This window comes from Chelonoidis abingdonii, chromosome 1 (genome assembly GCF_003597395.2).
Source record: "Chelonoidis abingdonii isolate Lonesome George chromosome 1, CheloAbing_2.0, whole genome shotgun sequence".
Classification (NCBI taxonomy): Eukaryota; Metazoa; Chordata; order Testudines; family Testudinidae; genus Chelonoidis; species Chelonoidis abingdonii.
This window is the reverse complement of record NC_133769.1, coordinates 212,646,648-212,665,602: the sequence shown is the minus strand read 5'-3', so window position 1 is coordinate 212,665,602 and position 18,955 is coordinate 212,646,648. Positions and strand designations below refer to the sequence as shown.

At 42.4% G+C, this 18,955-nt stretch overlaps 1 protein-coding gene across 1 annotated transcript in view; it reads right to left on the bottom strand.

The window, feature by feature from the left end:
* Window positions 1–981: 981 nt before the first annotated feature.
* The window catches only part of NDP (norrin cystine knot growth factor NDP), a 25,103-nt gene continuing 7,129 nt past the window's right edge, over window positions 982–18,955 (bottom strand). The window contains exons 2-3 of the mRNA XM_032795763.2: window positions 11,753–12,108; window positions 982–3,844 (exon numbers count right to left, since the gene is read on the bottom strand). Coding sequence (XP_032651654.1) covers window positions 3,617–3,844; window positions 11,753–11,926 — 402 coding nt within the window. The 5' untranslated portion in view covers window positions 11,927–12,108 and the 3' untranslated portion in view covers window positions 982–3,616. The remainder of the gene's footprint in view (window positions 3,845–11,752; window positions 12,109–18,955) is intronic.

Here is an 18,955-nt window from a genome sequence, read left to right as displayed (position 1 = left end):
GACGACGGACTCCCCTTAATGTCAATGAACTTCATATCAGGCCCCCTTATTGTACTTAGCATTGTACAAACAGCTGATAAAAGCACTTGATTATGCCAAGCAGAGACAGCCAGGCTCAGAGTCTCTTATCTATAAAAGTTGTCCATGCTCACAAGCCAAGGGAAAGCATAATTAATGTCCCTGTGGACATCTTCAGGAAAACAGTGAGCTCTTAAATTAATTGTTATTATTTATATAAGGACTGACCCAGCAAAAGCACTTAAACATGCAAGTGACTTTAAGCACATGTGTGGTCCCACTGAAGTGGGACCACAGTACTCAACGTATGCTAGATTATGGTCTTTTTATTCTGGCACATCACAACCTCTTCCTAAAGGGGTCTCTGATATACAACATTAGCTTATAACATACCTCTTACACATAAACAATCCCAATGAAGCTCTTCATTATAGTTCTTTTCTATGCGCCGAGTTTGTGTCTTTCTCTGTCTGGGCTCCATTAGTAAATCATTTTAATACGATTAACCCAATTCAAATTGAACTATAGCACTGCTGATGCGATAGTATATGGTTTTAAAAAGTAAACTAATTGGGTAGCATGATGCTGTGTACTACACCATGGGAGATGTGGATACAGAAGAGATTATTGAGAGTCTGATTTTGTGGCCCACACATCAGGAACACTATGGAGCGAAAGGAAGAAAGGGGAGGATGAGACAGGAAAGCAGGGAGAGGTGATGGTGGCCTTTGGTTGTAGAAGCATCACCTGTTGGGCAAACCACAGAATGTTCTTTGAGAAAGCTGCCCATCCTGCAAGTGTGGTGGATCCTTCTTCAGGAAGGGTGAACCTTAGTGGAAAAAGAAAAACCGCACAGACACACACATTCAGATCCTGAGGAGAGGACACTATGGCAAAGTGTCCTCTATAATTTTAGATTATTAATGGTTCAGATAACCGCTATAATTTTAGATTATTAATGGTTCAGATAATCATGGGAATTTTCTATATAATTAATATGGAGACACGATCCTGTTGTGGATAATGAAGAATTTTAGATAATGAAGCTTGGACAGACAAAAAGACACACAAAAATGTTCCTTTGGGTGGGGGTCTTGTACAAACTAGTTAAGTGATAATGCTCAGTACACACACCTATCTGTCATGTTCAAACCATTCATCAGATATGAAAAGAATCACCATCAGAATGAAATAATGAATCATGTCCAATGATCTCATCGTGGTCCTTCAGTCATGGTCCTGGCATTTGACTATGAGCTACGTAGCTCATAACAATTTGATTCACTCTTCATCCAAGCTTTAAGAGTTCTTATTTAAAACTGGCCATCAATGACAAGATACTCTCCAGCAGACAGGGGCTACCCATTTCAGTCTATACCACCTATCTATCACTAATATCTATAAGTGTCTGTGTACATATGGCCCCAGTCATTTTCTACTGTTACTGATTTATATCCTGCTCCATAATTCAGCTGAGTATGTGCCTGCCACTTGTCGCTACTTCCCATAGTACTCTTGGGGCAGTAATTGTCAAGGACATTGGCTCTGCCTGGTCGACCACAGTAATGCATATATAAGCCATGGAAATGCTCACTTCCCAATTTCAGGCCACTTAATCTGTTTCTTTATATTAGAGAAAGATGCTGGGGACTCCTTGAGCATGCTCAATGGATTCCCTGTGATGTAACTGTCAAAAGCCTGGTTGCTATATATAGCAATTGTTCAAGACAGATTAGATGGCATACAACAGATGGGCTGCATTCTGGATTTGACTACTCACTCCCAACCCCAACCTCTGCCCCTCCTATTCATCATTGTGCAATGACATTCAAATTACTGCTGGAGTAACTATTGGACTTTAGCCATATTCCAGGTGGGTGTCAGTGCTGATTTGAAGCTGGACTGAATCTGCTATTATGAGCCATGGAAGAAGCTCCCATGAGCTCTCTACTTCTTTGGCTTTGACTGTCTCACATGGAACACCTGTTTAGGATGATCTGGGTGCAGGGAAGAGATTCTGTAGCAGGTTGACTGTCCTACTCAGTATATCGCCATTAATAGGAGCCAAGATCCAAATAAATTTACATAGTTTCCACCTTGTGGAAGGCTATAGGGATTTATTGTTCAAGTGACCCTCCCAAAAGCTAACTGTTTAAGAGCAGAGCCAGCTTTAACTACAGATAAAGTAATCTGCCACTTAGGGGCACCGTTTTTTGAAACTTTGCAGAGACAACGGCCTTCCAATAGTGGGGGGGGGGGAGCGGCGCGGGGGTGTACATTGAGGACAGTGGCTTCAGCATATGTTACAGAGCATGCTCAGTCCATGTAAGCATGCTCAGTACAAGCCAAGCAGCAAATTGGGGGGCCATGTGACCCGCCCCCTCCCTGCCCCCCACATCACCTCTGTGTCCATGCCAGGCAACCTCTGTAACTCATGGGCTAGGCCTATTTCCTTGTACAATAGTGGTCCCAGAGGGGAAGGCAACTGGTGGTCAGAACCTCCCCTGCAGGGAAGCAGCATGATCCAATAATTAGTACACAACTGGGATTCAGGCTCTGCCATGGCCTTGCTGTAGGTAGATCAGTTACCTCCCTTGAGCCTCAGATTCCTTATCTTTAAAACAGAGATATGATACTTACTCACTTTGAATGAAGTACTTTGAGATCTATGGATAAAAGGTATTCCTACATGTTGTTATTATTCTGGCAGCTCTGGGAGCTGTTCCTCCTGAGGCCAGCCCAGTTTAAGAAGAGATTCTGTTTCAGAGGCTCCATTTTTAAATTGTAAACTGGTGCTTAGTTTCTAGTTTTTAATTAGTGCATTTTTTGACAGCTACAGTCTGCCTATAATGATCACCCCCAGGATATTAAAGGAGAAAGAATGAACTGCATGACCTTTTTCTTTCTAAATGTCACTCAGACACCAAGTTGTGATGCAATCAACTACAAATAATCATTTGAACCATTTAGAGCTGGACAATTCCCATGCCTCATTTGCCATCCAGTTCACTTTTCTATTATTTATTTGTAATTTCAGCTAAACCACAGTTAAAATTGTCCAGAACTTGTCTGCCAGATCAAGTAACATATATCCCTTACCATCAACGCAGTTTATTTTGAAGGGCAATATAATAAAATGACACAATAAGCAGTCATATGCAGGAATGGAGCCATCCAGCTTCCCAATGTCAACTCTTGTAGAATATAGTATCTCCAGCAGATGGACCCCCTTTGTTCTCTCTCTGTGTCTTTATTGTTCACTGGCAAAAAATATAAAACTCCCATCAGTCCTTATTCAGAGCAGAAGAAAGGCTGAGCCTGAAAATATACCCCCCCAAAGTATCCTTTCAGGGGGAAAAAAGGGTTCATGTCTCCAGGGTGTTGTCTTCAGCACAGACCAGCAGATGAATGTCTTTGTTTTCACAATCAGCACAATCCAGGGTCTCAGTGTCTTTCATTTTCTACCTCTCAAATCCAACCCAGCTTGATGAGCCCTGGTAGTAGGAATACTTTAATAGCATGCTGGTGAGTTCTCAGTGGCTGGGGTTGCTTTCTGGGAGCAGTGTCCCGACTCTCCTCATTGCAGCTGGTGTCCCCCCTAGGAGTTGCACTCTTCACAATGGCAGGATAGGATGTAGCGATAGGTAGCAGTGAGCCTCATGCCACCAGAGCAGCGCAACCTCATTGCTTTCAGCTTGGAGGTCTGGGGCCGGCAACAGTGGCAGGTAGAACGGAATGGTTGTTTTAGGACTGTGCTGAAGGAGACCATCGGCTCAGAGCGTGATGTCTGACTGCAGCGTCCCTCGCAACGAGCCAGCAGCACCATCTGAAAGATAGAACAGAGGACGGTTAGGAAACATACACACACCCCATCTGTGTAAGTGGGTGGCCAAGGAATACAGACATGGAGTTCATTCAAATGTAATTGAATTTAAGTGTCTCAGGATTAACTGGGAAACACATGGTAGTGGCTCTTGACTGTCTAGTATGATGCATAACAGTAATAATGGATTGTGCCCAGTCCAGGTTGTTCAATGTTAAGTTGTATAAAGAAGAATCTCAACTTTCTTATTTTTTAAAGTAAGTTTCTAGACCTTTTCTTTGCAAGGATCACCTTAAAGAGGTAAATCAATATAATGTAATGAAGATATAATGTAATGAAAATATAAACCAATATAAACTCTTTGTTGGGTTTGAAAGCTTATCACTGACTTTTCCTAACAATATTAAAGGCCCACTGGTCTGTCTCTTCTTCCACTGAATGAACTGTGAATAGATGAAGATGTATTACAGACCTGGAAAGAACTAAAGAGCTTCCATGGTGATTACCCATTTATTTCCCTTCCAAACAATCTGCTGTCCAGCTGTGGAGAAGAGTAGAAACTGTGTTAGGGCCTGACTAAAGGACAAAAAAAAGGGTGCTTTTTAAAACCATGTTAGCTAACTCGAGTTAAGGATTATTTCAAACCACAGTAGCTAACAACAGTTCATTTAGACACAGTCAGTATTTAACAACTTCAAAGCTACACCATGGCCAACCAACACGATTTTACTGCTGATAATTTGCTATGCCTACTAGATCAGCGAACTTTAGTTAGCCAAGACAGATTCATAGATTCCAAGTCCAGAAGGGACCACTGTGATCAGAATTTTTTATGTGCCAGTAAGAAATCTATTCAGAGCTGACACTAGTCTTCCACAAAAAGACACTTTTTTGCAATAAAACTGCATTGTAGTTGTTTAGTTGGTCTAATAAATTTAACATAGTGATTCTAAAACAAAGCATCACATTCTTTGAAGTTCATATAATTGCAAAATTTTGCTCAGGTATCAATGGGAAGATAGTTTTAAAAAATTACCATGCACTAGAAAGCCTATGTTTTTTCCTTACAGCCTCTATTTATAGGTTACAGTGTAAACTTTAAGAGTGGCGCTGCATCATGGGAATCATAAACTTTGTAGGGAAAAGAAGTAGTCAGAATTCACATTTAGATGGCCTTTTAAACTCCTGGACTAACCTGTAACTTAACCTCCTCCTCATAAATCCCAAACATCACCAGTATATTTCAGCAGGTGTGCAAATGAGCAGGAAATAGCATGTACTTTAAAAGCTTTGCTTTGCCATGTAATCAATTGCAGCAGCTGTTTATTGCAACGTATACAATAGTGAAATAGAGATTCCTCCATTAAATAATTAGTAATGCTATGATGGCATAGTGTACTAATAGAGTAAGTGTGTATATATAGTAGAAATGTATGGGTATTTTATAACCCAATATCCAAGTGTGAGTTCTCCTCCTCCCCTACAAAACCATGTACATGTCATACAGTCATGCTATTCCAGAAGTACTAGGGTGACCATATTTCCCTGTGCTGAACACGGGACACTAAGTAAAATTACTCATATTCAAGTGAGTTCAATGGCAATCAATCAGAACTATGCAGTACAAACATTCAAATTAACATCAAGTTGACTGAGCGTGTTAAAAAGAAATATGGCATAGTTGAATTCTTTTTATTTACCTTCCTATCTTTAAGGTTTTAGGGTTCACATGGGGAGGGGTGACTGACACACACACACACCTACCCGCACACATACACAAGGGGAGGGGAGACACACACACACTCCTATACACCTCTCTCATCCGGGAGGGGGGGGCAATGATCGACCAACCCGACCCTCCCTGTCTGGTGCTCTCCGCCGTCCATGCATGGCTGGGCCCCCTGGACGGACCCGTCTCTCCTGGTACCTGGTGCCATGTCTTCCTGAGGCAACAGGTGGTGGGCATGCAGGGTCATATGCCCCCTGCTCCCCCCAGATTTCTGCTAGGGTTCATACCTGAGCATGGCCAGCAGCAGCCTTTCAGCACTGTGCAGGAGGGAAGGGATAGGAGCTGCTTCCAGCTGCAGGTGAGGAGGGGCAGGGGGAAGGGATGACTTAGCATGTATCTTTGCAGAGCTCATCTCTTCCCCCTCCCCCCCCACACCCTCTGTGTGTCTGGAAGCAGCTTGTCCCTTCCTGCCTTCACAGTGTCAAAAGGCAGCTAACACCTCCAGGCTGCTGCTGGCCACCAACATAACCCAGCCGCCTCCAGCGGCAGTGTGGGCAGGAAGGGGTTAAGCCCTTAGGCTGTATTATGCACCAGGGCCCAGGGAATCTGACTGCAGGGGCTTTAAGGAACCCGGCCAGAGAAGTGGCTCAGCAGGGGAGGGGGCCTAGGGAATGGCACAGCCCTGCGCTCCCTGGGGGCAGGACCCAGGGTGGGGGTGGGGTGTGAGGTGCTAAACTCCTGCCCCAGGGCCTGCTGTGGACCCTGCAGGTTTGGGACATGAACAGGCTGGAAATCGCTCCCCCTCACCCACCACCACTCCAGAGCTTAGCTGAGGGGTGCAGAGACTTCCCCATGCCAGCGCTGTGTGGGGCTTTGGTCCATGCAGGGCTCAGCTCCTCCTGGCCAGAGCTCTGGGCCAGAGGGTCTTGGGCTTTCCTGGAGTGCCGGCCCAGCCAGAGGCAGTGGGGGAAGGAAGGAGCCTGCTGGCCAGGGTGTCAGTAAGCTGAGCGCTCTAACCGGGGGCTGGGAGTGGGATGTGCCCCGCCAGGGTGGGAAGGTATGGAGGAGCAGCAGGGCTGGGTGGGGGTGAAGGGGCAAAGCAGGGAGAGGACAGTGAGAAGGGAAGCACATAAAGGGCTAATGGGTGGGCAGCAGAGGCAACACGTAAATGGCTGCTACCTGGTGCCTGTCTGCACTCACCAGCCACCGCTCGCAGCACGCAGTCAGTGCTGGCCAGAAACAGGATGAGGCGGGCCCAGCTGGCCAAAAACGGGCACACAGAGGTACTGCACTGATGGACCAGCAGGGGGAGAGGGCCATCCCCTTGCGCTGCATCTTTGCCCCGCCACCATCCATGTCCACTGGACCCCCCCAACTCCGCTGGTGGACAGGTGGTTGGTGAGCCGGGATCTGGTCAGTAGTACTGATTGGGGGCGGGAGACAGAAAATACGGGACAATTTGCTTTTCAGAAAAAGTCAGGACACCTGCAGGAGGGCTTAAATACAAGACTGTCCCTTTAAAAATAGGACTTCTGGTCACCCTAGGAAGTACAGTACCGCCTTCCTAATGCAATACAGGAATGACAGAAGAGAACCATGATTGACCCTCTGTACTGGGATTGAATCAGCTAAGCAAAAACCCCACCCTAATTTACAGACAGCAGGACTCAGCTATTCTGAAGGTTGGGTAAAGGAGTGGGAGTAGTGCTTATAACACATTCAGAGATAATTACAAATGGGCCTAGAGCTTTTCCCTAACTCAAACCATATCCTTTTGGGAATTCAAGCTTTTATTAGTGGTAGTATTTCTTACTTGCACTTTCCTGTGACTGGCTGGATCTGAAAGTAGACATGCTGAAAGTGGACATGCTGTCCTAATTTTATATCTGTAGTACTTCTGGCCTGGCATCGAGCTGGAATTACTGCAAATCTAATAGGATCCTTTTCCACTACCACTATTATCTTAAACATATACTAAAAACTCTTCTTACAGTATGTCTCTATCCAGCCTGGCCTCATCATTCTCAGATGTCACTTGCAGCGCTCTTTTGGCGCATCCAGAAAGAGTGCCTTATGACAGCAATGTAATTCAAGAGGCACTGATTCAAGAGGCATTGGGGATTCAGTGCCTTAGGGTCCAATGAGTCTTGGTGGCAGAGATAAGATGGAATCTAAGACTGGTCAGGGAATTCAATTCATTGTGAGCTGAAACAAATGCTTTGCTTTAGGTCAAAGTAGAAGAACATTGTCTTTTAGGGTTGAATTACCTTCTGGTGTCTCTTCTTGGTGTCTCTTTTACATACTGTATATAGTGTACTACTATGTTAGCTTCTCAGTCCTGAGGCCTGTGTTCAACATCCAGTTGAGGTCACAAGTGAATGGGATTTGATCAACCGAATTGCATTCAAAAGACATATTAACAACTTCCAAGAGGACCCAACTGGCAGCCTTGAAGGTGAAAACAAAGCACTTGATACATTTTAGGGCATAATCCTTCTTTAGCCCAGAATGAACAAGAAGACCTAATAGAGATTTTCCATCTCTAATTATGATGATTTTATGATGCAGTAGCAGGAATAACACAGATCAGGAAATAGGCCCATTAGCAGAACTGTGTAGAAAAGTGGGTGTGCAGTGGAACAAACCCATCACAGAAAAAAGGACACAAATCTACAGTTGAAATAGATTATCAGTCTGTGTTCTACAAAGAAACAGTACAAGGGGCAACAACACACAAAAAACACACAGATAATACAACAGAAACTCAGTGTTTCTACACTATATGTAAAGAACATACCACGCTTCTATATTTCAAATTAATATTTTATCAGACCATATTTTAAGACAGATTCTGAGGCCAAACTGAATAAGGGAATCTAATATAGTGCTAGCACTGTGTGGTAGCTTCAGAATAGTCGCTTTCACAGTAGCAATGTCCTGGATCTACAAGATCTTAACAATATGAGCTGGTTGAAAAACTGTTCCATAGGAAATTTTCAATTTTTTTCCCATTTTGCAGGGTTTGAAATGGACCCACTTTCCAGTTTATATGAAAGTTCTCACAAGATTTTTATAGAAACTTTTAAACTCAAATGTTTAACAAAACCGTTTCCAAAATTATTATGGAACTTACAGATTTCAAACAAAATTTTGATTAAAAATAGATTAAGATGTCATGGCAGCTTTTGCAAAATGAAAAATTTCAAAGATGTTACCAATTGTTCCACAAGAAGTTCTGTTTTTGAAGACTCATTTTTCATCAGAAAACCTTTTTATACCAAAATAGTCCCCCCAACTCTATTAATAGTTAAATAATAAATCTATTAATGACGCCAGAAGAAAGCAGCACTACATCATCCCAATGACCATAAACCCAATTAAAAGGGCTGGTACACCTAAGGATTTAGAGTGAACACATTCCATTTACAATCAGAGAAATAAGAGAAATTTTACAAGATCTTGGACTGAAATCAGTATTGCCAACCTCAAAAATTGAAAAATCATGAGTCACAGCCCCACCTCCTCCCATAAAAATCATGCCATTGGCTTAAAAATCATGATTTTTTTTAATTTGCCTTTTGATTTCTGAGTCTTTACAGTATACTTACTTCACATTGGCTTTTCTCTGCCACCTGGAGGACTAGAAATTTTTGCTTTTAAGTGAAAGCAGAGATTTTCATGCAGTCTCTCATCTCCAAGATTGGGGATTAAGAAAAACATCAAATATTGCAAGACTCATGATAAAATTGCAAAAGTTGGCTACATTATGAAACTCATACATTCCAATCCAGGATGCCCACAGGGTAAGGGCACAGCAGAGAGAGACACCCAAACAATAATATAATGAAAACTGCTGGCTCCTTACTGGCAATTGTATTAATTCCCAGTGGTCTCCAAAATCCCTGCAGCACAGGAAAGGGAAGTACTGCCAGAAAGGACATGGCTCAGGAGGAAACTAAAGGCTGTGAGTGAGCAGGACCAGTAGGCAGGAGCAGCAACCTAGGAGCTATGGCTACGGCTTGGCATTTTAGGTGCTGAAGGGCTGACCTGGCTGTGAGGGACCAGTAGAAACTGTGGCTGGTGGATAGGAGACACGGGGACAGGCCTGATGAAAGTACTAGACTCTGTCTGGGGGATCTGCAGGCCAGCATGTGATTGCCTTCAGGAGAAGAATAGCCTGATCTGAATATCCCCAGCACTAGACGTGGGGAGGAGCCCCACCTTTGTATTCCTGTGCTGACTTGCCGTATGGACTGAGTTGGGACCTGTTGTGTTTATCATCTTTTGTTTGTAACTTGAACTGCACTTTGTATTTCTGGCAGCCCTAATAGAGCAACCCTTTGTTATTCATTAGCAATTCTGGGCGTTTATGGGAACTCACTGAGAGGAGAGCTTGAAGGGCACCTACACAGCACTGGCATTCACTGTTCTCTTTTGTTGATCTGCGGAGCGGAGGAGGCCATTCCAGCAGCCAACAGTCCTGGGTGAAAATTTTTGGACAATTTTTTTGCCAAAAAATGCAAATCTGGGTCAAACTAAACATTTTGTGAGTTTATGTGTAATTCGCTAACTTGTTTCAGCTGAAAAATGAACAACAATTCTGAAAAAAATTAAACACTGACATTTTCAACTTGATGTTTCAATTGTTTTATTCAAAATGACTTCTTGTTTTGAATTTTACTGCTATTTTATTTTTCAAAAAAAGGTTTAAAAACCTCAAAAATGCAATGAAACATTTCTTTTGGCACAACTATTCCCCTCCCTCTACTCCCAATGTTTTGATTCAGTCAGTGAATCCAAAAAATCAGTTACTCACACAGTTCTAATGGCCAGACCATTGACCAGATGTTTGAATGCACACTGGTCTAACTTCTTCAAAGGAAATTAGAGAGGGAGAAAGGGATCAGTAATGGTTCTCTCACTCTATGTCTTCCTTCTTGCCTCTCTTGTAATTCATGTCAGAAGCTACTGTAGACTATTTACAGGGGCTAATATAACACTTTGGCTCAAAGTTTTCCAAGCTTGAAATTTCAAATGAAAGATAGAAACAGGAGCAAATGCAAAACAGCCCAAGCCAAAAGTAAAAATAATAATAATAGGCGATATACCTATCTCCTAGAACTGGGAGGGACCTTGAAAGGTCATTGAATCCAGCCTCCTGCCTTCACTAGCAGGACCAAGTACTGATTTTTGCCCCAGATCCCTAAGTGGCCCCCTCAAGGACTGAACTTACAACCCTGGGTTTAGGAGGCCAATGCTCAAACCACTGAGCTATCCCTCCCCAGTGATCCACCCAAAATATGGTAGAAAAGCAAAATTGACAGATGAAAAATCACTAGAAATTAAATAGCAAAACATGTTGAGAAGATTTTCAGACTCTTTTTCATTACTTTTGTATAGCTTAATTCTTTACCTCAAGCCTAGCCAGTCAAAGTGCATGTCCTATGCGACCCATATTAACTGAGCTTGGCCCAAACCAAAACTGGATTTGAGTTTATAGGAAGTTTGGACTGTGAAGATTTGACCTTCACAGCTAGACCCTCCCTATAATGGGTTGTATCAAAATCCTGAGCAGTGTTAGCTAGTGGTCAGTGTACTGGATGTGGACTCAAGAGACCTGGATTCTACTCCTGGCTCTGCTAGCAGCCTGCTGTATGACTTTGGGAAAGTCACGTCACTACCCTGTGCCTCAGTTTCCCGATCCATAAAATGGGGATAATGATGCTGCCTTCCATGATAAAGCACTTTGAGATCTCCCCGGGAAGTTTCCAGGTACAGTTCCAACACCACGGGACAATTCAGATCTGGATGTGAAATCTGTGGCTCAGGTACCTGTTTACATATCACTATTTCTTCTCATTTCTTTGGAATCAAATATTTACTCTGAGTAAGCCTAAACATTGAGGGAGAAAGTTGAAAGGTGATCTGAGATTCCAACCTTAGGAGTATTGTACAAGCAACTCAGCTTTAATCTTGCTCCTTTAAAAATGAATCTGATAACTATTGTTCACAAATTCACATACTATGCTGTTGAGAAAGCACAAAACCTCTGATCTAAGCATTCAGCTTCCTGCTCTATGTTTTTTTGGTACTGATATTTCTCATCAGAATAACTATTAGTTGGTTTCAGAAATATTCCTGATGATAAAGTTCTGGTATCATTATTTTAAATAGGTACTTACCTTTGAGTTACACTTGTACAATGGATGACTGATGGAATCAACATAGTGATGCCTCATACAGCGACCTGGGTCTGAGTCAATCATGAACGAACTGTCCGTTTTACTGTCTGTGTCTCCCATTATTGCAAGAAGGGAGAGCATGGAAATCGAAGCTGCTAGTACATGATTTCCCATTGCTGAAGAACTTCTCAGTAATAACAGCAGAGGGAGGTAGAGTATTAAAAAAACTCTAAATACTGGGACTCAGTTCCTTTCAAGAAAGATGAAAAACCTGGTTTAAGTCTCTTGGCTGTCATTGTTCTTTTTAAGCTGACGTTTTGTTGAGGCTGTAATCCATCAAAGAATCTTCTACATGGCTGGAACAAAAACAACATAAATTACAGTCCTGCCCCCCCCAAAAAAGCCTGCAAGATAAAAACAGACATAAATAAGGCTCAGGGGATTTCTGTTAACCAAAATATTTGTCACTGAGTGAACCTCATTTTCACTGTAGGTACAGTATACGAGATTATGAAGGAGAAGGTCAAGGCCTTGTTACTTTAAGCACTGCTTTATCATTTTAATAATGATGATATTAACTTCCATGATCACAAGTGCCATAATGCCAGCACTTTTTACTTTATAATGTCTCCAGTGGGTTCACTTTAGTACTGATGATTTGTAACACAATTTAGGATTTCTGCAGATGAAAGAGCCTGCCTTCACTTAAAATGCTAAAGGGCATATTTCAAGGAACTAAAATAGACTATCTTCTGCATTAAAAGATGGAAATTCTGGCTCAGGTAGCATGTGAAAATGTATTTGACGGTCTCATCCCAGTCTCTAGTGATCATACATCCACATCAACAAGCCATCACACAATTTGGCATAACTGTCAGTCTTTATTCAAGAGAGGCCTGGGACTGGAATGGAAGGGATATTGCGGGTCAAAGCTGAGGTACTTTAGCAGTGTGCCCTAAAGGTATGTCTATACTGCAATTAAAACCTCCTGACTGGCCCATGCCAGCTGACTCTGGCTCACAGGGCTCAGGCTAAGGGCTGTTTAATTGTGGTGTAGATGTTCAGGCTCAGGGTGGATCCTGGGACCCTTCCCTGATGAGGGCTCTAAGAGGGCAGGGTCCCAGAGCCCATGCTCCAGCCTGAGCCCAAGCATCTACACCACAATTAAACAGCCCCTTAGCCCAAGCCAGCTGGCGTGGGCCAGACACAGGTTTTTAATTGCAGTGTAGACATACCCAACAGAGAAGGTTGCAGAGCCCCTACCTACATATCTGGCTCTGGTTGGTGGTCTTAGACCTTCACTTTCATGAGCACCAAATTCACCCACAGAAAGGTTTAAAATTTTTTACTTGCTTGCTCATCAAGTTACACTTCCTGAGTTTCACTCTCCCCATCATTAATTAAGGGACAAGATCTGAAAAATACATTAAACTGCATAACCTCCAAGAATATCCCAGCGATGCTTTAGAAATACATATCTGCAGATGAAGTCACAGAGACAGCCACGTGGTCCTCTGGATTTCTGGTCCATATTGGAAAATGAGAGAAATCCCCTGGACAACAGAACACAGAACCCCCATCAAAACTGTTTGGAGCTCCGTTCTTACAAGGTAAGTATGACACTTTCCTAAATTTCTCCATCAGAATCTCTTGAAAGATCTGTTACGGAGCCAACAGTCTTGAGTTGGCCATTTAATTTTATATTGACTACAGATATAACCTGATGGAACTGTAAATTATTGGACTAAACCAGGGGCAGGCAAACTTTTTGGCCTGAGAGCTGCATCAGGTTTCGTAAATTGTACGGAGGGCCAGTTAGGGAGGGGTCATGTCCTGCCCCACCCTCCTATATGTCCCATTGAACCTTCCCATTCCCTGACGCCCCCACCTCCCCCTGGGACCCCTGTCTCATCCACACACCACCATTCCCTGACCGCTGACCACCCCTGGACCCCCACCACATCATCCACCACCTCCTCTCATTCCTGACTGCCCCCCCCCCGGACCCCTGCCCCCATTCAACTCCTGTTCCTACCGCGACCACTCTGACCCCATCTACTACCCCAAACTCCCCTGCCCTCTGTCCAACTCCCCACTCTATGCCCCCTTACTGCGCTGCCTGGAGCACCGGTGGCTGGCGGCACTACAGCCGCACCATCTAGCTGGAGCCAGGCCACGCTGCCACCACTGCTGCCACCATGCAACACAGAGACCGAGTCAGGCCGGGATCTGCAGCTGCGCTGCCCCAGGAGTTCACAGCCCCGCTGCCCAGAGCATTGCACCAGCAGCAGAGCAAGCGAGCTGAGGCTGCGGAGTAGGGGAGGCAGCAGAAGAGGGGCCAGGGACAAGCCTCTCAGGCCAGGAGCTCAGGGGCCGGGCAGGATGGTCCCGGAGGCCGGATGTGGCCCATGGGCTGTAGTTTGCCTGCCTCTGGACTAAACATAATTTAGAACGCAAAGGAAGTCTGTAAGTAGCATTAAAATAGATGGACTTTCTGAACAGATATAGCTGACATGATAAAAAAAATATTTCTCACAGAGCTTGTTGCCCGTTTGATAATATAACGTGTGTTTTTATTGCATAGCCGTGGTAAGCTGTTCCAGAGTTTATACAAGTTTGGAGCCAATGTTCTTCAGGCTAAACCTGGATACATGAAGTCTCTACCTACAAAGAAGCATAATTCTAAAATATGAAAAATATTAGTCAGGCTATTCTTGTATTAGATATCAGGAAAAATGCTTTTTTGTTTTCACGGCAATGTTCACTTGCTGATAAAGAAAAGGAAGAATAACTTTATTGTAAACTTGTATATGTTACAGACACCAACTCCTTCCCTTGCCTTGAGATATTTCCCAAGCAAATGTTTTTCAGCTGAAGAGAATTGACATTGAAAAAGAGATATTGTACAAGCAAAGTAAAAGCTTGAAAACCCTAAAGTCTTTAGGAATTCAGATTCGTTTGTGAACTGCCCTACTGATGTCAATGAAACATTCACTGAGAATTTAGCAAGATATGACAGAAACCCAAGACATTGAGCTGATCCCTGCATAGAATAGGAATGTGCCATTGTGTCTAATTATTTCTCACAAAGAATAGGGCACCCAGTCTTTTACTCTTCCTCTTAGCTCCCTCTGCTTACCTAACATAACCAAGCTGGCCAAAATATTGTTCTTGGAAAGGTCTCTGTCTCTCCAACATAATTAATTAGTACTACTCACCCAGCCAAATACATTCACCCCCATTTGCACCCCCAGTAAATATATGCCTAGAGGGCCTCAATTTCCACTATATGTGTCCCAACACATTTCCCACCTACTAGTTGCCTTCCCAGTCTTCATGTTGCTTTGCATGTAGAGCGGCATGACTGTTGAAGTTAATAGATATGGCTAAGACCCAAAGTCCTGACTTGATGTGTGAAGACCCATCTCCCTGTTTTTTAAGAGATACCTGGAGGACACAAAGACTAACTAGGAAAATGCAACTCATGTTATCCAGTGTCATGGAAAGTAATAGATTGGAATAAAGGGGGAAACACAGGAAAGGAAAAAAATCTGTTAATAAGAGGATATTTTAGAATCTCTCTCCACATTGTCCGCACAGACATCAATTACCCATAACTGAAGTTTCCCGTAATCATCACTATACACAGACCTAGGCCTTCCTGTGTCCAAATTTAGCAGCCTGCTTGGAACTGTTCCTTTCCCCACCTTTTTGGGATCCGTGCATACCTTTCTGTCCTGGGACAGAATAGGCAGGGGACAGGAAGAAGAGGTCTGCACATGCTTTGTACCAACATAGCATAGTATCCATGCAAAACATTAATATAGCTCTCGGTTTGTATTAATATAGCTCTTACAAGGTGATAAGAGGGGAGCAACTGTCTTAGGAAATCCTGGAGACATAGCTCCACTGGAATAAGAGGGGAGAATTAAAAAAAAAAAAAATTAGCCAGAAGAAAGATTTTAGATAGAAACATAGCCTATATTTTTGGAAAATTGTATTCTATTGAATATATACATGGCAGAAAGCTGAATTTGTACCTATAGGTACCATGATTATACATAGAATCATGATAACTGCATGTGCAAATAAGTTCTTATACATCTATGTAATTATAAAACACATTTTTCTAACACTAAAAAAAAATGGAATTTGTGTCCCGTGGGACATTTCAATGTTTGGAAATGAGTTTCTGTTCCAAATCAGAATGATAAAATCAAAATATAAAAAAAATTCAGAAGATGAAAAATTCTGAGCAGTTGCAGTTTGGAAACACAGAGACAAAATGGTTCAACATATGGAAATGACATTTTTCTTTTCAAATCCACATTTTTTTTCTTTTGAAATGTCAACTCAAAACAGAATTCTATGTGTCGATTCTCCTGCTAAAAAAAAATCAGGGCTGTTGTTGAGTTGTTTTATTTTGTTTTTTGTGAAAAATCAACACTCTCACTTGGAAAATTTCTGTTTCACTGAAACCACAGTTTTCAATAGAATTTTTTTTCCACACAAAAAATTTCAACCAGCTCAAAGTTACTCCCAGGGCCCCACTGACCCCTGCAGCAGCCCAGGACCCAAAGGGTGAAAAAATGGGCAGGTGAAAGGGTAGCTAACCACCCTGAGCTATAAGTTTTGTGCTGTGTCTTTTAGAGGTGCAGCACAAAATTTCACCTTATATGCACATACGAAACAAGCTATATGAAATAACATCATAGTCAGATAGGAATTTGTGATGAGGTTACATTTTAATTTGGATGTATGTAGAAGTACATATTTTAAAAAACAAACTAAAGCTGTGAACTATTACCTGAAAAGTATCTGATTAAAACTGGTTTCCAATGGAGCAGTCAAAAGCACTTCTCAATAAAGGCTAGTTCCCTGCCAAATTTAAATTCCCTGCTTGTAGTATTACAAGAGAATGGTGGTATTCCTTTTAAGAGTTTGTGAGCCTTCTAGTGGCACTCAGTGTGCTCCAAGTTGTAGAAGCTGGCAGAACACGGCCAGAGCAGCAGTTTGTATACATATTGAGGCCTTGCATATTGGATATATTTAGGAAACACAATTATTTGGATCCCATCATGCCATGTGGTTCTTTCATTTTGAGTTTGTTGTGTACACAGCAAAAGACAAGACACTACTCAGAGTTGTGTCAATACTACACAGAAACAAAAAGTGTCATAACATTTTTGTTATTATATAAAGAATATATTTTTCACTGTTCTTATACTCAGAAATACTGCAGTGATTTTGGTCAAATTTTTTTTTAAATGACTTTCGGGCTTTATTAATGATTTTATTAACCCTGGAAAACTTTACATCAAAAAGATTACAATTTTGGAAAGTTATAAACTCCCCAAATCTGGGTGAGTATGGAACTATTTAGGTTGTCTACATTATATAATTATATAGTTTATATAGCTATAATTATTTCAGAGAGAGAAAGGCCAGTTAAATAGGCATTATCAAGTTGCATCATAATTCATTCTTTTAGGATGAAATTCTCAGTTCCCATGCAAAGAGCAATTAAATGGGCTTGAGGTTGGAGAGAGAGTGAAATTATACAGAAGTTGTGAGGATAGACTCCCCTCCCATCCAGAAGCAGGGCATGGGATAACCATACCCCTTTCCACAGCTGCTGTTACAGTCAATTAGCCCCCAGTTGTGGCATGACCCACTGAGCCCTCATAAACTGGATTTGTGGCTAGTGGATCTATGTGATGACAGACTTAGAGATGCCCCTCCACAACTCTGCACTCCAACCTGCCCAGTATGCTCCCACAGTCAGCTACTGGGGATGCAGCTTTGTGACGGGCTGCAGAGTCCCCAAGTGCAGCATCTCTATACCCTTACTCCCACCACTGTACTGCGGCACTTGGCCCTTCCATCACCACAAGGGCACAGCAGCAGCAGAACTTCCCCCTTACTAGGTTTTTCTTTCAGTAGTTATCCACTTAAGGTGGGAGTCATTGTATATGTCTGCTTGCATGGATAGGCATTTAGATTTTAAAATATTGTGCCCAGTCCTGCTCTCAGAGAGTTTCTTTTAGTTCTATAAATAGGTGATGTGGTCTTTCCATTTATTTATTTTTGCATTTCAAATTGTCATGCCTTGCCAGTCTGTATATGGTCAGGGATGTGATCCTAGCAGTGCATTCAAAACCCCTGTCCTGTGTTGAAGTTAAATTTTAAAATGCCCAATGAGGTCAGCTTAAATCAGCTGTGCTACACTCAGCGTGAAACAGGTGAATATATAGAACTGGCGCAGTATAAAAAATATTTCCATTCACAACTGAAATAGGTTTTTTTCCTCCTACCTGAAATGGTGCAAATACTAAATTAAACATTTGGGGCCAGATTCTTGTGGGTATAAACCAGCATCTCTTCATTGATGTCACGAGTACATCAACTGAGAAACTGGCCCCCACACTGACACATGGTAATCCAAGATATATTTAGGTTGAAATCCCGGCCTCATTGATGTCAGTGGGAGGTTTGCCATTTATTGCATGGAGCAAGGATTTTACCTACTGTATATAACATTTCAATCAGCGATACTCAGACCTCAGTGGTTCAGAAGCCAAATTAGTGATCAACATTACCCAAAAGAACCACAGTAATGTGAATTCATAGTTTCATTTTCTATATATATAGATATATATAATTCTCGCAGCAAAATAACTGACCAAGTATCCATCAACTACAATTGGTTAATAACATAGTAAAACCATCCTGATTGCTTTAATATCATGTGCTGCAAAGAGCTACAGGAGACACATTAAAGAGCCACTTTCAGCCTGCAAGGCTCAGTCTGAGTATCACTGCTTTAAATAATGCACATAGGCTGCCCAAATGTGAAGGTCACATATGCTGATTTCCACCCACTCTGCTCTTTGTGACTACCCCTGGTCCAGTTTTAGTAAACAGATTTCATTTTCCTCTGTCGTCTGCTTTTCAACATTCCTGCCATGATATTGTTTATAATATATTGAAGTTGGTGGACCTGATTCTTATTTGCATTAAGGCCACTTGACAACTGACAATGCCCTCGCCATGTAAAGGGGCCGTATGTTGGGTGTAAATCATTTACTTCCATTTTAACACCTGTGATGGGGCAAGGCCAGATGGCTACAGTAAAGTACTGAGAAACAGGTATGTTAGCCCCAGGCTAAACAAATCCCTAGTACCCTGGTAACCAAATGGCAG